The 22,138-nt window shown below is 40.6% G+C and overlaps 4 protein-coding genes across 6 annotated transcripts in view; 1 reads left to right on the forward strand and 3 right to left on the reverse strand.

The window, feature by feature from the left end:
- The first annotated feature begins 3,939 nt into the window (after positions 1–3,939).
- pnrc2 (proline-rich nuclear receptor coactivator 2) lies at positions 3,940–9,614 on the forward strand. Its single transcript, XM_084050062.1, has 3 exons — positions 3,940–4,135; positions 5,561–5,790; positions 6,645–9,614. The coding sequence occupies exon 3, from the start codon at positions 6,666–6,668 to the stop codon at positions 7,137–7,139; it is 474 nt and encodes a 157-aa protein (XP_083906188.1). The 5' UTR covers positions 3,940–4,135; positions 5,561–5,790; positions 6,645–6,665; the 3' UTR covers positions 7,140–9,614.
- A 1,308-nt stretch (positions 9,615–10,922) lies between these two features.
- On the reverse strand, positions 10,923–17,391 carry srsf10a (serine and arginine rich splicing factor 10a). 2 transcript variants are annotated; one of them, XM_084052954.1, is made up of 6 exons: positions 17,233–17,391; positions 15,583–15,696; positions 14,553–14,659; positions 14,245–14,413; positions 14,095–14,147; positions 10,923–11,579 (listed from the first exon to the last, which is right to left on the reverse strand). In XM_084052954.1, exons 1-6 carry the CDS (start codon positions 17,295–17,297, stop codon positions 11,308–11,310), a joined length of 780 nt encoding a protein of 259 aa, XP_083909080.1. In that variant the 5' UTR covers positions 17,298–17,391; the 3' UTR covers positions 10,923–11,307. The 2 variants fall into 2 exon arrangements, with proteins under 2 accessions (XP_083909080.1, XP_083909081.1); XM_084052955.1 differs by lacking the exon at positions 15,583–15,696 and adding an exon at positions 15,014–15,326 and having other exon boundaries at positions 14,553–14,648; positions 17,233–17,371.
- Positions 17,392–18,272: 881 nt separating this feature from the next.
- fabp10a (fatty acid binding protein 10a, liver basic) lies at positions 18,273–19,843 on the reverse strand. Its single transcript, XM_084051104.1, has 4 exons — positions 19,708–19,843; positions 18,898–19,070; positions 18,494–18,583; positions 18,273–18,360 (listed from the first exon to the last, which is right to left on the reverse strand). The coding sequence occupies exons 1-4, from the start codon at positions 19,772–19,774 to the stop codon at positions 18,310–18,312; spliced, it is 381 nt and encodes a 126-aa protein (XP_083907230.1). The 5' UTR covers positions 19,775–19,843; the 3' UTR covers positions 18,273–18,309.
- Positions 19,844–21,294: 1,451 nt separating this feature from the next.
- Positions 21,295–22,138, reverse strand: part of myom3 (myomesin 3) — a 72,125-nt gene continuing 71,281 nt past the window's right edge. For both annotated transcript variants that reach the window (XM_084051895.1, XM_084051896.1), the window contains exon 37: positions 21,295–22,099. In XM_084051895.1, the coding sequence (XP_083908021.1) occupies positions 21,830–22,099 (270 nt within the window). In that variant the 3' untranslated portion in view covers positions 21,295–21,829. The remainder of the gene's footprint in view (positions 22,100–22,138) is intronic.

Genomic DNA, 22,138 nt, shown 5'->3' on the forward strand with positions numbered 1-22,138 from the left:
ATTGCAGCATGGTGGCAGAAGACCTCAGTTGGTCTATATAACCATTTGGGCCACATCATTGTGACACAACAATATATTTTCTTTTGTGTTGGATAGTTTCCGTCTGGACTCATTTCTGTTTACCAAACCTCCACTCTGCCTGTTCAACACCACTTGTCCTTCTGATTACAGCCAGTGACATGAATGTGAAAAGACAAACAAGTGGTCGTCTTGCTGTGAGAGTGGCCTCTTGTCAACTAAGTATCACGTGATGGATAGCCTGCTGGTAGAGAATTGCTTTGAAGCATTGTTACTTGAGAAGGTCGCTATTAAGGTGCATGCATGACAGTAAGCTCAATTGATTGCCTTGTGTGAAAATGTCATGGTCTGCTGCTTTTCATGTTGCTCAGTGTTCACATGGCCTGTGTGTGGATGTCTCAGTACACTTCAAACAACCACCATTCAGAGTCATAATGTGAAACTCCCCTACTGTTTACCCTCCACCATTAACACCCAATAAAGGCCTAGTATTGGTTTGTTTACGTGTGCGAGAGTGGGGGGTTTAAGTGCGTGTGTGAGACAGAGAGAGAGAGAGAGAGAGAGAGAGAGAGAGAGAGAGAGAGAGAGAGAGAGAGAGAGAGAGAGAGAGAGAGAGAGAGAGAGAGAGAGAGAGAGAGAGAAATATTGCTGCCATTTGTTTAAATGTTTTTCCCAAGCATGTATAACATTTGGGACAGCAAATACACAATTCTTATGTTTTTTTAAGTACATTTTCCTAAGTTGCAATGTAACACAGCTTTATTTACACATGTCTTTATTCCCTTTAATTGTACAGGTACATACATTATTTTGTTTTGACTCGACTGTTTTGTTCCACTATGTTTTCTCATGCCAATAAAGCCCATTTGAATTGAGTCGAGAGTGAGTGAGAGAGAGAGAGAGAGAGAGAGAGAGAGAGAGAGAGAGAGAGAGAGAGAGAGAGAGAGAGAGAGAGAGAGAGAGAGAGAGAGAGAGAGAGATAAGAGGAAAATTGTTACTGGAGTGGGTCAGGGTGGCCAGCTTTGCATTGTTTGTGTGCAGTCAAATTTGGCAAGTGAACCACCTGGCACCTCCGCCAACAACAACTGAAGACTTTATGACCTGTATGTGACTTGCAGTAGCCTCTCAGCGACCTACTTTCCATACATAGCTCTTTCTTGACTGGACAAGACACAGCCTTCCTAAGACTGTGCTTAAGGGATGGGTGTGCCCTTTCATGGACTATGTCTCTTTAGCTTTCTGACATGGAAAATGTTGCACAACACATGTATGGGTTACAAGGAGGTGAGAACTATTATGTGGGCTCTGGACTTAGATAATGTGTTCAGATACTGTAAGTCTATTCTTTAGACTTTGACTATGAGAAAATGTCAGTGAAGAACATACGTCTTGGATATCTATCCCTATTCCTTATAAGGAACAGAAACAGAAATAAACTCCATGGGCCCTTGTATATATTCTGGTACCTTACTCTGTAGACTTTTCTGAGGAGTTTAAAAACATGTAGCCTACTTTTTTGTTGTTATCATTTACTCCTGCTTTTATTGCTAGACACAAGAGCACTGAGAACAATGAGTACAATACCGTAGATCTCATATTTTCACTAAAACAGTCGCTGAATTTCACATCTCAGAATCGGAATCGGAATTCAACTTTATTGTCATATCACTGGTTTACTAATCTCTTAAAACAGATTCAGCTCTAAATCTAAAGTATAAAAGAGGACAATTGTTACACAGAGCTGCCAGGCAGGAAATTGCTCAATACAAATGTCACACAAAAGACATGTATAACAGAAAGAATGCAACACATTGGCAACCTGTGACATCATGCAATGAAGTGATTCATTAACCATGTTGTTAGGACATGTTGTAAAAAAGTGATATAACATGATAACACAGGTGCCGAATTGGACCACGGTTGTGTAGTTTATTGCACAGAGAAAGAAAAACATCAATGCACTAAAACTAATATTTTTTCCATGTATATAACATGCTGTAATTTTGGTTAGACAGGTGAAGAATTATACTTGGAGCTAGATCCCTGCCTGCATCTACACTATTTGCAATATCAAGCCACAACATACAAGAACTATTTGGCCCATGTTTGCCAATGACAACGTGTCCCAAATGAACAGTCTGCAAATCAATGTTATTACCCAATCAACGTGACCTTGATAGGATTTAGGAACATGGTTGACTGAGCAGAATGGACTCAGATAAGTAAAATTCCCTCTGTCTGGAGAAGACAATGATCACCAAACAGGAGGCTATACAGACAAAACAATTAGCATAAGGACAAAGGGATAGAAGATCAATGAATGTGCCCTCTATCAGAGACTTCACACATTACTGTCCAAACAATGGCCACTGTTTTTATTGTTATACAGTCAAACCAAGCCAGCAGGGGGGGGGGGGGGGTCGCCTGGATGGATGACCATGATAAACTCACTGGGATTGACCAATGAGAGAAGAGCAAAAGAAAAACAACAACAAGTACTGCAAAAAGCACTGGTTAGACAAGGGACACATTTTTATTATTATTTTGTATTATTTGTCTCTGTCCAGTGTACAAGCAAATTAGCAATTTCTTTGAGTGATTAGAGGTTTTATTTTGTTATTAGGTAGAGCAGAGGGGCGTGCGTTATGTTGTTTTTGTTTTCTGACCTGACCTCTATCTATCTATGCAGCATGTTGCAGCAGTTCAGAGCCAATGCACTGCACACGTTGCTGGCTTGTGTTCATGGTGTCAATCCTTTTTCTTTCTCCTTATGCATTGCATTGTGTTAAACAGAGCTATAGCCTATGTCACATTGCGTCGTTATATACGTGCTGTATATAAGGTATGAGACGCTTTTTTGAAACAAATAGCAGCAATCTTTTGCAATCACTTTAGGACAATTAGCAGCATTTTTTCTCAAAACTATACAGTAGGTCGGTCTAGACTAGGTCTACGTTTAGTAGACCTCTGCTCTAGCCTACTATGTCTTGTCAAATGTAATGTAATCAGTAGCAGAGCAAACACTTGGATTACATAACGCTGAGCTGTGCCTATTATTGGCTGTCCATGATGTTTTATAAGGACACAGTGGGGTTTCTGGGGTCGATTCTAAACGAATGTAAAAGTTTTCAGCCGAGGGGGGTTTTCTGTGTTATTTTCTCACTTCACTCAGGAAATACCCCCAACAAAGGAAGAGAAAAGCATTTCGCCGTACAACGGTGCCGCGCGCCAATAACAGACGATCTACAAGCTCACATCTCTCATCGACGAGGCCCGTTGTGAGCTTACAGATCTGCTGTTTTTCACCGTCGGCTGGCGAAGTGTGAAACGGGCTTGAGGGCATTGACGTCATCCGTCTGGCAACAGGCAGTGGTGGAAAGTAACTAAGTACATTTACTCAAGTACTGCACTTAAGTACAATTTTGATGTACTTTTACTTCACTCACTGGAGTATGTCCCATTTTCAATACTTTATACTTATACTCCACTACATGTCAGAGGCAAATATTGTACTTTTTACTCCACTACAATTATTTGAAAACTTTAGTTACTAGCATTGTTATATTATAAAACAAACATTAACCATTTTAGCCCTATTTTATACCTAGGCTATTTGAAAAATATTTCAGTACTGTTACTTTTGGTACATCTTGATGCCAATACTTTTTGTACTTTTACTCAAGTAACATTTTGAACACAGTCCTTTTTACTTGTAAAAGAGTATTTTCTTATATTGTGGTACTGATACTTTTACTTAAGTAAAATATCTGAATACTTCTTCTTCCCCCACTAGCAACAACAGACATGGACGGCGTCCAACAGGAGCTCGCTGATTGGTCGCTATGCCTCGAGCTGGAGCGTGATTGGTCAGGCCTCGGCTACATAGCTCCACTGTATGCTCCATTTTGTTCGCAATCGGAGTCGGAGGGAGAATTTGTCGTTACAGTAACGAAAGTACGTACGAAAATCCCAGGTTTCTCGGAATTAGGTAGGAAATATAGCGTTGCTGCTAAACATAAAACATCATCCACCTTTTTGGGAGATTTCTGAGGTTGAATTTGATCATCTTGTGACGATCTAAGAGGCTTTTTCACCAACCAAAGCCTGGAAGAAGTCGGTAAGTTTTTTATTTGGAGCCTCCGTCCGTCGCCATATTGTCACTGTTCTTTCTTTGTTGTGGTTCCAGACAGTAATGTGACCCACTGTTGTAAATAGTAAATAGTCACCTACTCGTTCATAGAGTTGGTAATGGATTTAAAATAAATCCACCGACAGAAGGTATGCTTTTTAGCTCGTCACAACCAGTGAATACCTCGGTTATTACGACGTCTTGTTTTTCCACGGGACAAACAGGGTTGCCATGTCTGCTTATTATAAGCGACGTTGGGCCTGTTTTTCCTGTAAAGTTGCTTGTAAATATTGGTAGTTTCGGGTTACGGTTTTTGGTCTTGTTTCTAAAGTGTAGTTGCTAAGTTTAGGGCTTGTTTCCTAATGTTGTTTAAACCAGTGTTTCTCAAACATTTGTCTGCGGACCCCCACCTGAAAATATGTCAGGGTCACCCCCATACAAGATTTGTATTGTTAAAAAATGCACTTCTTCAAGATTTTTTTGAATGGCTAAATAGCAGATCTACAAGCCCACAACGGGTCACATCGTGACGCGTTGTGAGGTTGTAGAATAGATCGGCTATTTTCACATTGCCAATGTATGCTTTAAAAGGCGACGGGGTCGCTTCATAGCCCTCGTTGCTTGTTTCTCTCTCGAAATCTGGCAACACTGGGGACAAAGCCGAAGGCAGGCTCACAAACAGTGGGATTAGTCGCTTTATATAACGTTTATTACTGTGTTATTATTGTGATCATCGACGACAAATGAAGGTTTTATTTGATAGTAATGATAGCTGTGACCATAGTGGAACACATTCTACACAATATCCAGACCTGGCGTGTTGTTTTCGCACTTTTAGTGCGATGACGCACTTGTTAATTCATTGTGTGGCCGCAGCTCCTTCCTGCTCCTGTGTTTGTCTTTGTTCATCTTCTTGTATTTGATTATTTCCTTATTAGTTTGAGTAATGAAGAACATTGTCAGAACTATACGATTGCTTATGTTTTGTATATATAACGATGCAAATATGAATAATAAAAAAATACTGTATAGATTTTTTTTACCGAATGAACTAAACGGTCAGATACACTACCCCCACTGTATCAACCTTTACGTTTTACAGCTATCTAAACCACTGTTTGGGACACATTTTTTTGGATCACGAGTAAATATCCCCTTAGTCCTACATATTGATTTAATTATTATTTCAAAATACTGTTTTTAAATCCCCAAAAATGAAAAAAAAATGTCATGAAAAACATATTCAATGATTTTTGGTAGTGAAACTAGCTGATCGCGACGCGTTGTGAGTTTGTAGATCTGCTATTTTCACTAGTTTGGGTCCTGGGGCAAACGTCTGATTTCTCGTTTGGGTCTTGAGCTGAAGTTTGGGAACCAGTGATCTAAAGCATTGTTTATTTCAACCCTCTGCAGGTAGGCCATCGGCTTCTTTAAGAGCATCGTGCCGTCGAGGTTGAATTAATGTTCAGCTCGGCTTCACGGGTAAACATCGCTCATCATTGGCACATGAACACTTCACAACTTGCTGGACGCGAACGTGCAGCGAGAAGTAGTAGACCGAGGAAGACTACTTCGAGGACCTGGAGATCTACTGGAGGGGAGACATTAAGCTGCTGCTCAGTCAACTTTGCAACAACAAAGAGGTGGGTGGTGGACAGTGTTGCCAAGTTTTGCGAGAGAAACAAGCAACCAGGTCTATGAAAAGAAGCGACTACGCTACATGAAACCTACTTGAAAATAGCTGATTTACAAGCTCACGAATGCAACGCGGTGTGAGCGTGTAGATCGGCTATTTTCAAAAGATCTTAAATATTGAAACATTTTAAAAACTCAAATCTTTTATGGGGATCCCTGGCATACAATAATTTCAGATGGGGGTCTGCAGACAAAAACCAGTAGGCCTACATATTATTACATACTACATATTATTTTATAATTTATTATTATAAACAAGCAGCTACACTTTAGAAACAAGGCCAAAAAAACGCACCCCACAACTACCAATATTTACAAGCGAATTAACAGAAACATAAGCCCAAAGTCGCTTATAATAAGCGGACATGGCAACACGGACTGTTTTGCTCTTGGTTGGCTGGTTGGGGGATGGGCGGCTCCGACCACACTGTCTAGTCTGCACGTAGGCCATAAGCCTTTGCAGTTGTTGTTATGCCCACCAGGTTTATCATGTGACCTGCTACTAGAACTTATTGTTGTTTGATAATAACCAATCTACATTTTGCGCAACATTTGCACTGACACACCACTTAGTATAAAATAATTCATTCATTTATGAAAAACAAAAACATAAAAAGATATATATACTCATATCTAATTTATAACATGTGCAAATATCGCATATTATTGTACAACTTTGTATTTGATATGCACAAGAGTGCAAATAGTAGGACCAAAGATTAATGTGTGCTGCGCTGGATACCAGTGCCTACAGCCTTTTGTGCACTTCATAGATGGTGACATTCTTCTTCTCATTGTTCAGGTGACACACAGGAATAGCAGCATGGGAGGTGGAGAGAGGTACAACATTCCAGTGTCCCACCCTGAGCGCCCGTTGCCCAAGAAGAACCTGGGCCGGGTCAAGCAACGAGGGCGTGATCAAAACATTGCAGCAACAGCAGCATCCTTAGGAGCAGTGGGGGGCCTTCACATCCACCACCATGGCCACCGCAGGAGCGACAAGGGCACAGCCTACCCCTGGTCTCCAGAGGCCCGGCAGGCCGCGGCCGCTGAGAAGAAAAACGCATCTGTCCGTTTTTCAACCAACTATGACCAGAATTGGGAGGGCGCGGTTTCCCATCTCAACAACCTCTTGTTGGACAGCCCAAGCTATGCAGGAGCAAAGTTCAGCGAGCCGCCGTCGCCCAGCGTGCTGCCTAAGCCCCCTAGCCACTGGGTGCCCTTCGCCCTGGGCTCCTGTGATAACAGGGAGATGATGACCTTCCAGCTGAAGAGCCTGCTCAAAGTGCAGGCCTAAGACGGACCCCCGCACTTGACCTTTATGAAAAAGAAGCCAATGCATGAACTACGGCTCCTCTGAGAGTATTTAGTCCCACCAGGAACGCCACAGTACATTTTAGTACATTTTTAACTTGTTCTCTTGCGTGGCATTTGCAGTGTTCTACTGCAAATGTTAAGTCAATAACATTTTTTTTAAAAAAAGTGATAGTTTCAATATTGCAGAACTGTAGCCTTGCTGGTGGGGAAGATGCTCTCAGTCGAGACAGTTTCTGTAACTGACGATGAACTGGATATCCTTTGTACTTTTGCGCTCTGTTAATTTGTTTTGATGTTTTTATGTTGGCTGTTATAGCAGGCCGAGTGAGCTTTTCTTCCCAAATAGCAGGTATGGCAAGGTATTGTAGTAAGCAGTAGAGCTCAAATCTCTTTTACGGTCCATTTCTGTGGACAGATATGCTTTTTCATTGACATAGGTTATGCTAATCCTTTTTGGACCTCACCTCTAAAGCATCTGGTGCTAAAGCACATTCACGTTTGTAGCATTTTTTTTTTAGTTTTATTTGGGGCCCAATATATTATTATTTTTTTTATCTGGGATGTAAAAGCCACTCGCCTGCAATTCTGCAGGGAAACCAGAGATATATTTCTGGAGAGGAATCAGCTGTCGCGAATACAGGTCACAAGCATAACCTCAAAAAAACTGAAGGGTAATATGAGACCATGGCACACGGACCTTGGACTCTCAACTCCTGTACCTTTTTTATAGCGCTGTGCGCACTGCACTATGGGAGTTGAGCTTGCCTAAGGCCCGCAGCTCTCTATCATAGCGTTACTTGTGTTAAAGTCCATTTGTGTTGTAGTCGAAAGGTGTATGAGTCTGTCGCACTTAACCAAAGCAATGTCTTTAGCTGTGTTTTTGCCACCTCCTCTTTGCCTGACCGACGTGGTCACTAGTGCCATATCGACCACGTTGGCCGAGTGGGGAATTGGATGGGAGTCCCTGGGGTCACATCCCGATTTCAAATCAGTGCTGTTAGCCCCCTCAGTGGAAACGCCACATGGCAAACAATGCGGAAGAGGACCAGACTCAACAGGTGGTGGATGTGACTGCACCAATTTCACTCCACCTTAAGCTCATGTCATGGTCCTGTTTGCTGTGTGGCCTTCTTTCCAGTGGGGAAGGCAGGGCTGGGTGATGTGGATGATGTGGCCCAAGGGTCTCAACAATGTAAGGCGCAAGGCCAGTGCGGGTGTGTTTACATTTATACATGGGTCTCAAGGGTTGGCCATCCCAACAATCTCCAGACACTCACTGCCTCCTGCACCCCTTTATCCTCTTGCACTTGTTGTCTTGAGTTACTGGCTGAAAAGCTGTTTTTCGCTCTTAATGGTGGGTGCGTTATCGACTATCTATAGTGTCTTTATTTTTATTTTACCAAACCTCTATTGAGGCTGTCTTCTATTTTTTCTTTTTCCCTTTGCAGAATGGGAGCTGTAATTGCCAGCTTAGAAATGACAAAACAAAGTATGAGAGCTTGAAAATATGTTAAAAGAGCCATGTATATAATGAAATGTATTAAAATACTTGTAGCATATGTACATTTTGCAGGACAATTTGAAGGCCTGCTTGACAAAGTATTTTTAGTAATAACACTGAATGTACGCGACATGCTATGGACATGTCTTAACTTCAAATGCTGAAGAATATTTTTGTTAAAGAAAAGAAATATCTGCATATAGCATTTGTCAATACCCCTGCACTGTGTAATCTTGCCAGTGATCTTGCACATAATGTTTTTATTATTTTGTATTATGAACAGTGTAGGGTGAAAAGATGCTGTAAGTGCACATTTTTATAGAAAAAAAACAAAAAAACCAAATCTTTAATTGGACCTTGGAGGAGGCTTCTGTATGTATGAATTGTTTGGATGTATTTTTTATTGTGCTTACAGTATGTAAGCTTGCTTTTATTTTCCTTTTTTATGATCAACCACTTGACAAGTTTAACAAAGCCTGATTGTGCCTATGTTGAATCTCTCTCTGAAAAAGAACTTATCAGACTCATTTTGAGTTTTTTTTTCTTTTTTTCCTTCATTGGGTAGAGCTCTTACTCATTGACCAAACACACATGGCCACCTGAAACCCACCTTCAGTTCTCAGTCGTTCTTCCGCCAACTGACAACTGAATTTGGTCCAGTTACTTTTATAAACTGTTTTTCCAACTATTTTATGTAAAAACTGTTTTCTATTGTTTTGTAAATGATCATGCATGCAAAAGTCTCCTCATTCTAAACTTTTAACCAAATTGGCTGTTAATTTGTCCCACTTGTTAAATGTCACCGAAGATGAATATGAAAAAATGATTCCCTGTCCGCAGAATTGGTACTAATTAGATGTTCAAAAATGTTAAGAAAACGGTATGCTATGCTGTTTAAATTGGTAAAGACAAAAATAAGTTCAAAAATATTAAACCCCTCCCCTTTCCCCCCTACCTTTGTGTCTGGTTGTCTGTATTAACATGTTCTTGATGCTCATAAGTGTGAAAGCACAGGTTCACATAAGTGCACCCACACCACAAAAAAAGTACATAGCTGACGGCGATTTATTTAAAGTTTCACTAGGTCAGTTTACTTCCCAACATTCCAAAACGGCTAAATGAAATTATCTTTATATACCCATCTCATTCATCACTGATGAAAAGTGTTCCAGAGCAGCAGTTCTCAATACCAATTCCAGTCTTTGAACATACACAATTCAATTCAATATTCTGGGTACCCAGATCTTTACTTCAGGTGTGCTGCTCTGCAGCATCAGTGCACTTTTACATCAATGATCCATAATATGCAGCTTCAGGTGGTTACATTTTCTGTTCTCAAAAAATAAAAAATGCATCCATTTAATGATGAGAACAAAAAATAGCTTCAATGGAATAACACCACTAAAATCCAGATAAGAGTACTAAGGAACACTTGGGAGTCAATTTAGTACACACATACATACACAAGGAAATAAAGCAGCACATTATGAATATTATATGGACTACATGTAACAACATAGGGCAATAGAAAGAATACTTTTTACAGATTTCTGTAACAAAAACTCAGGCTACATTCCATACAATGCAATCCATTCCTTACTAATTGCAGAACTTAGTAAACACTGGCAAGCAAAAATCTACATGAATGGACTGTAATAACATACAGTAAATAACATGGTAACGTAAACATGGCATCTTGGGGTACAAAATGAATTGCATTATATATTATTTTCCTATTTTTTCCATCGGAGAAATAACCAAAACAAACAGAAAAGTAAAATACTGCTATAATGTATAATATTGAATAAAAATGGAGTATTAAAGGACGACTTCACCACTTTTCAACATATCTTCATATAATAGGTCCTCACTAATGCTCATGATAAAATGATACCATTTTTTTCTACTTGGTCTGTGTCTCATAGGAGGGCTGTGGACAGTCCAGAAACCCGTCTACCAGTGACATCATCGTTAGGCAGGATTTTTTTTTCCAAAAAGATTACAATTTTTCTATTCAGATTTTTATTAAGGCGAGAATAATGGGATCTATTATTGCATTGCAACTTTCCAGGAATACAAAGCCTGCAGTTTCTATTAGCTTGGATTCCCCATCGATGATGTCACTGGTAGACGGGTTTCTGAACTGTCTACAGCCCGTCCTCTGAGACACAGACTGATTAGAAAAAAATTGTACCATTTTATCATGAGCATTAGTGAGGACCTATAATATGAAGATATGTTGAAAAGTGGTGAAGTCGTCCTTTAATAGATTTAAGGTAACTCAACATACAAAAATAGGACTTAAATGGCAAAGTTAAACGGAACCATCTTTGAAACTATAACATGAGCTAAATCCACAGTAGCCAAGTCAAAAGACACCAGATATAGCTAACAACTTATCAAGAACACTTCCAGGAGCTTGCATTATATCCAACAAATATGTAACTATACACAACATTAAAGGAAACTCCAGGGCTTTCTTTTCTCTTGTGCCGTGCAGCATGTTCAACCAATATCTTGGTGATATAAGCTAGCAATTAACAATGGTGGGCATGAACATTTGAACTCTAGAAACCATACTCAAAACGTTTAAACACAAAACATCCTTTAGATAGAGAAAAACAATGGGACTTTGGAAGTATGGAGTTCAATGGCCGCCAGATTTGCGGCCAGCCCACGACCGCGAGCGAGAACGAGACCGGGACGGCGACCTGGAGTAGGAGCGTGACGGTGAGCGTCCCAAGGACTGCTTCTGGGAGCTGGATGCAGGATGAAAGTCTTCAGCTGGGCTCGGGGACCGGGACTGGCTCTTCCTTCCTTTGGGTCTAGATCTAGCAGGGGATGGGGAGTGAGAGGCTGAGCGACTACGGGATCCTGGGCCATGGTGTGTCCTGTTGTGGTCACGGGGAGGACCTCTGTACCGGCAGGAAAAAAATAATGTGAAGCCACAGTGTATTTAGGATCACACTTTTACGGATGGTAAAAGGTTTAGGAATTTCCCCTTATCACAGGGAATATTTGATGGATAGTTAAATGCAGCAAGGCAATAACAAGGTGAATGTTATTACCAAGGTAATAACATTAACATCACGTCACTCAGGGGTCCTTCTGGTCGATCGACACGGTCACGACTTTTTTCTGTTCTGGCCCCACAGTGGTGGAATGAACTTCCCACTGAAGTCAGGACAGCAGAGTCACTGCCCATCTTTCGCCGCAGGCTGAAAACCCACCTCTTCAGGAAACACTACCCTTCCTCTTTGTCTGGCTTACTTGTTGTTAACTAGTTGTACGAACTCTTGTTTTATTGTTGTACTGTTTTATTGGATCTTGTTTAGTCGATACACTTTTTGTATTAGCTTGTGCTCATTTGATTTTGCTATTTTGTCTCATCTGTTTAAGAAAGTAGGTAGCTGATATATAGCACTTTTACCTTAGCGCTAGGTATACTCTTGGTTGCTTGTTTTTGCAGGAAATGCACTTAAGACTTCTGGTGATTAGTAGTTTCGTTCCCTACCTATGTTGAATGCACTTATTGTAAGTCGCTTTGGATAAAAGCGTCTGCTAAATGACTGTAATGTAATGTAACATACCTGCTGCTTTGTGGACCTACCCAAGTGATACAACCGTTGTGTGTAACCTTATGCACCTTATATCTAACCTCATCTACATACTGCACCAGCTGGATAAAGCTATGTGTATCTATGTATATACATTTCTTCTTGCCTATCTTCAACATGTTTCTCTGTTTTTCTTTCTTTCTCTCCTTTCTCTCCTTGCCCCCACCCCACCATTTTGCAGAAGTGGCTTGTTTTGAACAAAATGCCTCAAATCATGAACGCAGCGTCCGATAACCGTGAAAGACAGAGGAAGAAATGCGAAGAAATGCGGAATGCGACCCGTTTCACATTGACCTATTATATTACAGGAGGCAGATTTTTGCACAAAAAAATAATAAAATATATATATATATATTACTCCTGTCCTACACCTTTTGTCCAAACTTCACGCAAATGGTACACATCATGTAGTCATGTGATCAAGACAGATCTGTCCATCCTGATTGGCTAAGATTGACATCTAAAGTTTGCAAGAGTGGCTAGTTTGAACAAAATGCCCCAAATCATGAACGCAGAGTTCACACACATCATTTATAGCGCCACCAGGAAACAATTTTATTATGTTCACCATGCACAATAAAATAAAAAACCTCAAAACCTACAACAAATGTGCACCTTAAACATCCATATCAGTGATGAAATATGTACATATCAATCCCTACCTAATGTCCACGCAACTAAACCCATCATCATGAAACTTACCTAAACACCCCAACAACGTCACTAAAGAACCTCCACCCAAACATTGTCTGACTATAACTCTATAACAAGCCGCTTTACATTAATAACAATACAATTAACAGTCACAAACAATATTCTACACTCCCACAAATCATGTGCCATAACTTCATCAACATTAATCCCTCAACTTCTACAGATTCCACTCACCACTATGACTGAATTCCGAACATTGCTGGGCTGGCCCACAATAACCTACATGACCTGCACTTTTTCTAGTCTCTTCCTTAAAACAACAAAAATGAGAGCTTGCACACAAAAAAATCCCCCACTTCTTTATACCTGTAAACCTGTGATGTGACAATGAAGAGGATTCTGATTCTGTCGTCATGGAATTTAAGTGTGAAAGCAAAGCGTAACTATATCAGTACCATCAAGACGTAATGATGGTGCTTACATACATAACAGATGTCAGTTCTATGAACAAACGGTTGTTCCATCAACAAAATACTTCATAAAAACAATGTTGGCATGAGTGAACTGCTCTGGGCTCTGAACGGCCCACTGTATAAACTGCTGGTTGGTGGTTTTACCATGGATCCTTGCTGTTGGTTTTTGTCAACCTCCGACATGCTTTTACATTATTTGTCAAGGAGATGTTGTCGTTTTTGGTGACAAACAAAATGGACAAAGTGTGTACTATCTCCCCATTAATTAATAGCCATAAGGTTGTGTAACTTGTCACTGTACATTTGCACATACGTGAAATATGTCCTCTGCATTTTACCCATCCTAACTATTAGGAGCAGTGGGCACCGGGGAGCAAGTGTCTTGCTCAGGGACATCTCAACACATGGGGGCAGGACACGAACCGGGGGCCTAGGACTCCATTTGTCCAAGTATATAAATAGTGATACGTTTTAAAATCGAACTGTTACTACAGTAGGTTCTGTAGCTTATACAAATAATCAATTAACCACTTAAGCCTGATTTATCGTCATTGTACGATGGTGTCACATCTAAAATATTGGTTATTTTTGCCATTTGTGAAATGTTTTTTAAAGCGCAATATAGTGCCTTTAATATTTTTTTGTTATTAGCTAATAATACTAATAATAATTAGCTAATACACGATAATAACCTGTCATTATCGTGGCTTCTGCTCCGTCTGTGCCGTCCATAGGATCGAGAGCTGCAGAAAAAACAAGGACGACAACATCTCTGAATATGGCCATATCGTAACCAACAGACAAGCACTGAGAGTTGCATTTGCTAAAGGATTAACTTACTCTCTGGGGCTCTCAGACCTCCGGGGACGGCGCTCGTAAGAGGGGCTGCGGGATCTGCGGCGGTTGCTGCGGCTGCGAGAACGGCGGCGGCGGTCATCTCGATCACCGTCGTCGTATCGGGAGAAACTGCGAGGGGAGTGGCGCTCCTTTGTCTTCATCTGGTTAGGGGCTACAATGGACACATTGAGGTCAAGACAACACGGGGACGTTTCCCTGTTTTAATCTAGTGTAGTGTGTGCGGCTGTGATCTAGCTGTGGTTAGATGCAATGTTGCTGGGACATGAAACATGGATGAAAGCTGTTCGTACTCTTGCGGTCTCCCTGGGCAAACTGGATCTCGATCTGGCGGCCGCACACCCACTTGCGGTCTAGGTTGTGAAGGGCATCTTCTGCATCCCGGACATCTTCAAATGTGCTGGACTGTTAAGGCTTCTCTCTTAGGGAATTATTTTAATTCTTTTTCGGGGTGGGGTTGGGGGGAGGGGGGGGGGACAAAGGGCTGCGCACATACATACATACCGTAGTACACAAAAGTACAAGGCTAATACTACTTCTATACAGGCTGGTGGCGCCATTCTGACAAGGTCTATACATGGAGCTGCTGTGTTCAATACAAAATAATAATGTATACAAATCATTTTGAAAGTTATTATGACTACAATTACAAATTACAATTACTGATTCAAATAGGCCTACACGTGATTTGGGCCTGAAGACACATAAGACAAATACTGAGGTGGTGAGCCATCAAGTGGTTTGGGTAGGATACAAAAAGTTAGGTTTGTTACCTTTAACATGCTTGACCTTTGACCTTCAGCTTGCTCTTTATTGGCTTGGCAGAAGAACTTGAGGTTTCCTGCTTGTCTTTGCCCAATAAACTCTTTGCTTTTCCTCCCTTTGGTAGACAAATGGAAGCCTGGATGCTCTCTTTCCTCCACTTTGCATCTTCATCTTTTTTCTTTTTCTTTATTTTCCAATTCCACTATTGCTTGATGCCTGGGTGTCTTTGGCTTGCATCTACTCTACAACGGCCTTTCAACTTTCTTTGGTGTGGGGTCTCCAGAACTGTATCTTTACCATTTCTAAGGCAACAACAGAAGAAATATTAGTTAGGAATATGTTTAATCCTGCATACAATATACTAAGTGACAAATCAATAACACTTTAAATTAAATCCCATACAATAGACCAAACGTTTGTGAAATAAAGTACACGTAATGTTGACTCCCCATCGGAGTACTTAATAGTCCACTCACTGCAACCAAAAGGTTATTATTTAAAACATTTACAATCAGTCAGGGAAAACATCACTCAAAACATGTGAAACGTGAAAAATACAAAGGATATTGAATGTAAGCAAATCCTCTTGGTCGCCGTGTATAGAAGTCAAGTGGAATGTAGACATCTACAATAGGCCCATAACGACCAAACTCACGGCGTAAATCCTCTGGCCTAAAGTGTCATGAAATAAGGACATTTATTCTGCTGGCGAGCAGATACACTACGCTAGAGCCCTGTGTGTGTGTGTGTGTGTGTGTGTGTGTGTGTGTGTGTGTGTGTGTGTAGGCCACACACAAGCTAGTGCCAGCATCGACTATGATCATACATTATGATCATTACTCATCATACTCACCTGAATTTCCTCCAGGGGATCAATAAAAGTTTATCTTATTGACACAAAGACCCAATTACCACACTTACAGGAAGTGTTCTCATTAAAAACAAGTACGTTTCCATCAAACCACTGTCCATCTCTAACTACAGCTATGAGAGCTAGATAGGCCAACTGTGTAACCCAGTAAATCTGCTATTTTCACAGGAGTGAAAAAAGTAAACCCTCAACTCCTCAAATGTTTTAGTACTAAACAATCTGCATGTTTGTTAACTAATATGTCATTTATTTGCATTATCTTTTTTTGTAGAGCAGTTTTCATCCATGAAAGCAAAGTGCCTAGGTTCAATGCAAGTAAACTGTCATTTATTTGACTGTGATGCAAGCTTTTCTAATCAATTATTGTTTTAGGCTCTCTCCCCCAAGCAGCCTGTTTATTTAGGGACAAAGCCGGGTGTAAGTAGCCTGGTAAACCCTCCCTCCGGAAATCTCATTTTCATTCGAATGAAAATGAGATTTCCGGAGGGAGGGTTTACCAGGCTAGGGTGTAAGTATTAGGGCTTAAGTACTATGAAGTTTAATACTAAGTAGATTACATTAGTTTGAATTCCACAAGAAACTTAAGTTAAAAACCAAACATTGTCATTGCTCAAAACATCAATGCAGGACTAATGTTTGGGGGGTAACTAACACAGTTAAAAACAGAGGGGAAAAACAGCAACTTTCAACTGCCTGGTGTTCGATGGACATGATGACAGCTAGTTACATTATTAATTTATTTGAGTTCAATTTAATTGACCCGTGTCTTCGCTTGGTGATGTACCTTTTCCACAGAGTGACTGCAGAAACAATAATGCACATTATTATAAACCATTGGTTTGATTAGCTCGTGTTAAGACAGTGGTGTAAAGTACATTTATTCAAGCACTGTACTTAAGTACAATTTTGAGGTATTTGTACTTTACTTGAGTATTTCCAATTTTCCATTTACTTTTGTACTTTAAGTATATTTTGATGCCAATACTTTTGTACTTTTACTCAAGTAAATTCTGGACTTTTACTTGCAACAGAGTATGTATACACTGTAGTATTGATACTTTTGTTTAAGTAAAACATCTGAGTAGCGTACTTCTTCACTGTTATTTTCCTCAGCCGTTGGTTTGATTAGCTCGTGTTAAGACAGACAACTACCACAGCATTGTGGAGCCCCAGAGCAGCAGCACCACAGACTGACAGACTGACAGCACAGGGCTGGAGGCTGGAGGCTGGAGCAGAGCAGTGAGTGGAGGGTACTGTTAGATTTCCTCCTCCTATCAAACGTTAACGTTAGCCATCTTGGTCACGTCAAGCAATAAGCAGCGTACAAACAAACGTACCTGGATTCGTCAGAGATGTTCCTAACGAAGAGAGACGTGTTTGGAGGTCTTAGGTACCTCGCCATTTTGTTTATGGGAAACTGTTATGGTTTATTTTTTGACTCAATGTAACGAGATGTTTTGCCCTAAAGCTGCAGCAGCTGACGCTCTGCCTCCTTCGCCAGGGACCGCTCGGAATGTCCCATTGCGCATGCTCTAGAACGGTCACACTCTCACTCTCAATCCATAGATAGAAAATACTGTCTAATGTGTGTGTGTGTGTGTGTGTGTGTGTGTGTGTGTGTGTGTGTGTGTGTGTGTGCGCGCGCGTGCGCAGAGGTGGAAAGTAACTAAAGTACATTTACTCAAGAACTGTACAATTTTGAGTTATTTTTTACTTCAATGTAGTGTTTCCAATTTTCAGTACTTTTACTTCTATTCCACTACATCGCAGAGGAAAATATTGTACTTTTACTGCACTACAATTATTTGAATACACTAGTTTTAGTTACTTTGTAGATTTTTATTATCCTGTGAAATGGGACATTCTGCATAATGAGTACTTTTACTTTTAGAACTTTAAGTATGTTTTGATGCCAATAGTTTTAATACTGGACTTTTACTTGTAACTGAGGTGAGTATTTCTAGATTGTGGTATTGATACTTTTACTTAAGTAAAATAATTCAGTACTTTTCCCACCAGTGTGTGTGTGTGTGTGTGTGTGTGTGTGTGTGTGTGTGTGTGTGTGTGTGTGTGTGTGTGTGTGTGTGTGTGTGTGTGTGTGTGTGTGTGTGTGTGTGTGTGTGTGTGCTAAGGTATAACCCAACAGTTAAGAGCTGAGGCACGTCATTACCCGAGATATAGCATCTATTTGTTATGCTTGTCCTTTTGTTAGCCCACTTATTACCCAAGTGCCTCTCCTCCTACTTGGGGGGTCTTAGCATATGGGTTGAGTGGTGCCTGTGCGCACTGTGCAGAGATGCTGGGATTGCAATTGCTCATGTAGGCTAATTGATAACACAGAATGTGGATAAAGATGACAAAAGGCACACTTTAGAAGCAACATTTTTATTTAAATAACCAGTGCACTGCCAAGTTTACACCTTCTTACTCTTCCTGATGAAAGTTGTGGTACCCACGGACAAAGTCTGGAATGGGAAACATCATTGTTATGTAGTGCTTTATAATCTTTCTTTTTGGCTTTAAATGTGTGTAATAAGAGAGAGACAAAGATAGGATAGGCCTACAAAGGACTGAAAGGAGGGAAAGCGAAAGGCCTACCTCAACCATCTCTCCTCCCTTGAGCTCTTGGATGTGGCTGAACTTGCCAGTGTTGGTGATTAGCTTCCCTCCCTCCATATTGACAGTGCACTGGGGATCACAGAGACAGAGACAGAGACAGAGACAGTGAATATTTTGAACCAGCAAAAACAGATGATGATCCACTGGAACCTGAGCACATCACAGAAATAGCATTGTTGGACACAAAAGACATACAGAAGACATTTAGTTCTTTGCAGAATGATTTGCCTTACTAAATGATTTGAAGAAAAAAAAATACTGTTGAACCTTTTTTCATGTTTACTATATTTACTGGTAACACTCAAACAGAAATACAGTATATAACATTTTAATTTTGTTGATGTGCAGCAACAATTTTGGTTCGGTTTTACAGATTTGTGCACCTTGATCTTCTTGCCATCCATGGTGGTGATGTCAGCCTCTTTGCCGATGGTGAAGGAGTTGGTAATAGACTTTCCAGGGGTCTTGGAGGTGATGACAAAGCTGTTACCAGTCTGCTGGATCTCGGTACTGGGCTTGATGTCCTTGGCAACCTTGATGATATCGTCAGTAAGTCCTGGTGAATGAAGAGCACAATGGGGAAGCCTTTTCATCAATTACTGTTCAACTTTTCAACATACTAAAAAGTGTCATCTTTAAGCAAATGTAAAATGCTCCACATCAAAAATGGGAGATCCGGGAACTCAGAGTTCTTTATTAAACCAACATGTTTGTTTAATAAAGGCTGCTCTCTTCTTTTTTTTTTACTGTGAGTGCCCGAATCTCCCATTTTTTATCTGATGTCTTATCCCGTCTGATCCAGGAGCACCTTTTACTATTTTAACTGGTTGCCTCGTTGCAAATGTAAAATGCTGTTTAATCCCCGTAAGCATCATCAACATCCATTTCTAGGACCACGATGGAAAGTCCCCCAAGACCTTTTTGTGTTATCCTTTTAGCCTTAATGTCTGTACTGTATCACGTGCTATTTACATTTCTGACTAATAAAGCATTCAATCAATCAATCAAAAATAATCAGTCAGATCTTCTTCCAACATACCAAGTCATTGCAATTCAAGCTATTTGTGACATTATAATAAACACAAGAAACATCTGCACACAAATTGCGGCTTTGGTTTGCTCTACCAATGGTATAATGTATTTTAATGCCAATCTCTGCCATGTTAGGGTAGCACCTTATGAGTCACACTCACCCATGGCTTTGAGGAACTCCTCGTAGTTCTCCTGGGCGTATACCTGCCATGTTCCAGCGAAGGCCATGTTTTCTAGAAAGGTCCGGGTTCTCCTTCACCAAGGCGGGCAAGATGCTGTGACAGCTGTGTGTGAAGCTCAACACAATGTAGAGAACACCAATGTTATCACACCTTCTTATATCAGAAGGTGGAGAAGGGGGGCCCAGGACTGTGATTAATCAGTAACAAAGGCCTCTGGAGTAATCCCCACTGTTTGAACAACCTAGCGTTCACTTGCACCTGCTTGGCTTGACCTCAACTTCAAGTGAAGAGGGATGAGGATTTTGGATAGGTGGAGTGTGTCACGTGTGATCTGTGCTGCACGATCCCCAATGGCAGATGCTAAAAGTGGTGGGATATCATCATGATATAGTCTGTGTAACTACATTCTTATTAACCTTTTTTATACAGGATAGGTTGACTGAACATCCATGCTCGCCGTAAAGGGACAGGGCATTGAAGGTAAACCGGAGCAGAGGAAACCCACATGAACTCAGAGAGAAAATACAAACCCCAGTCAGATTCGACGGATGACCTTCTGCTTTTGTGGTAACAGTGCCTATGTAGAGATGTGATATTACATTACTGTTGAGGGGACAAATCATTCACATGCCACTCATGTGTATGGATTCTGGCTATGTGTGATATAAGCTGTACTCAGATGGAATGTGGGTAGGGTGGCACAGTGGCTCAGTAGGCAGAGGGCCCGCTTGGACCGTTATACCCCCTGGTTTTTAATGGTACTAACCGTGGCTGCCCCTGGGTGTCGAAGTGTCCTTTAGCAAGACGCTGACCCCCTAACCGTTGAGCAGATTGGTGCCTTGCATGGTTTCCTCTGTCATCGTTGTGTGAATGTGTGTGAATGGATGAATGTGATGTGAGAAAAAATATTGATTTTGATACTTGTTAAGAACAGTGGATAAAGGCTGCAATGCACCATTTACCATGTATGTGGATGCAGGGCAGTAAAATAGATTCAAAATTTGCAGTGAACGGTGTAGTCAACAGTTTAGTAGTTTGATGGCGCAAATAGAATAAGCCTAAACATGTTAAATCACCATTCATTAAATGTTTAGGCTTATTCCATTTCATTACACTAACGCCGCCATGCCATAAAACTATACTAAACTTAAACACTAAATTATTTATTATGCTTCAACAATTTGATGTCATTTGGTAGAGAAGTTTCATTACATTCCTTTGATTGTTAAACCTACTCTATGCAAACCTGTGCTGTTGAATTTACTAAAAGATAATCAGATCTCTACTCTACTGTCTGAGCTCCTATGGAGAGGTCAATGACACTGTGGCCGTTTTGCTTTTTTAGACGAGAGCAAACGACAAAATATCTGCTTGCATAATAATACACAAAGCAGACCTTTCCCTTTATCTTATGACACATTTCTACCAGAATATAAATTAGTATATATTAACAACAACAGAAACAACATTGATAATAATATTAATAATAATAATAGGCATCACCATAATCACTTTAAATAAGCAATTTTATTAGCTACACACAAGTGAGGACAGAAGTATTTGAAATGTTATTCAGCATAGCATGGTGCAGGGTTTCTGCGTCATTACAGAAGTCTTTGTGAACGTACTAGTTCACACCTATACGTCTAACATGAAAGCCCTAATCAAATGTAACTCAACGTAATTGGAAATTTGAACATGCTCAGTTCTGTCAAGAGGCAGGAGGACATGTCATTACCATTTAGCCACCTGCAGATTTGCTTAATGAACCCAACCTCATAACCTCCTGGTCTATCTCTCATAGCTATAACAAAAGATGCAGGCTGTGTATTAATTGGATATGTGATGTTCTTGGCATATTCATTGGTTGCCTGGTGTCAAAATTGTGTAGACATATTTAAGGATATGGAGGGTAATATCTTGGAGTAAACCTCAGTTAAAGTCTCAAAAGCACGTATGCTAAATGCGTCCTCACAATGAACAAACCCACCATGTTTTTTAATCAACTATGTTTCTCTTTTTCATTGAAGGTCAAACTAAAGCACGCAAATCACCTCAAACCAAAAATGTCAGACTCAGAGGTGCTCATCCTGATGCTGTTTTAATCAAACTCCACAGCGTTTGCGGGAGGCTTATCCCCATGCTTGTATATGCTCACAGTCACATTGACTGTCTGAGTGCCGTGCTTGTTACGCACAAAGATGTTGTAGTTGCCAGAGTTTTCCATTGTGACATTGTTGACAGTAAGCGAAGTGCTCTTCGGCTCCTTGGTGATGGTAAACTGACCCTGGTTGGTGATTTCTCTGTCGTTCCTGAGCCAGAACATTTCTGGTGCCGGGTCACCATCGACAAAGCAGGTCAAGCACAGAGACTAAATAGAATAGGAAGAGCAGACAAGAATAAGAAATCT

Source organism: Gymnoscopelus microlampas (genome assembly GCF_963454915.1).
Source record: "Gymnoscopelus microlampas genome assembly, chromosome: 3".
NCBI lineage: Eukaryota > Metazoa > Chordata > Actinopteri > Myctophiformes > Myctophidae > Gymnoscopelus > Gymnoscopelus microlampas.

Coding starts and splice junctions, on each gene's coding strand:
- pnrc2 (XM_084050062.1), top strand. CDS start 6,666: ATGGGAGGTGGAGAGAGGTACAACATTCCAGTGTCCCACCCTGAGCGC.
- srsf10a (XM_084052954.1), bottom strand. CDS start 17,297: ATGGCGAGGTACCTAAGACCTCCAAACACGTCTCTCTTCGTTAGGAAC. Junction 14,660..15,582: donor GCTTACATTCAATATCCTTT/GTATTTTTCACG, acceptor TTAACAGTCCAG/CACATTTGAAGATGTCCGGG. Junction 14,148..14,244: donor AGGTCTGAGAGCCCCAGAGA/GTAAGTTAATCC, acceptor TTTTTTCTGCAG/CTCTCGATCCTATGGACGGC.
- fabp10a (XM_084051104.1), bottom strand. CDS start 19,774: ATGGCCTTCGCTGGAACATGGCAGGTATACGCCCAGGAGAACTACGAG. Junction 18,584..18,897: donor TGGATGGCAAGAAGATCAAG/GTGCACAAATCT, acceptor TGTGATCCCCAG/TGCACTGTCAATATGGAGGG. Junction 18,361..18,493: donor AGGGAGGAGAGATGGTTGAG/GTAGGCCTTTCG, acceptor TTCCCATTCCAG/ACTTTGTCCGTGGGTACCAC.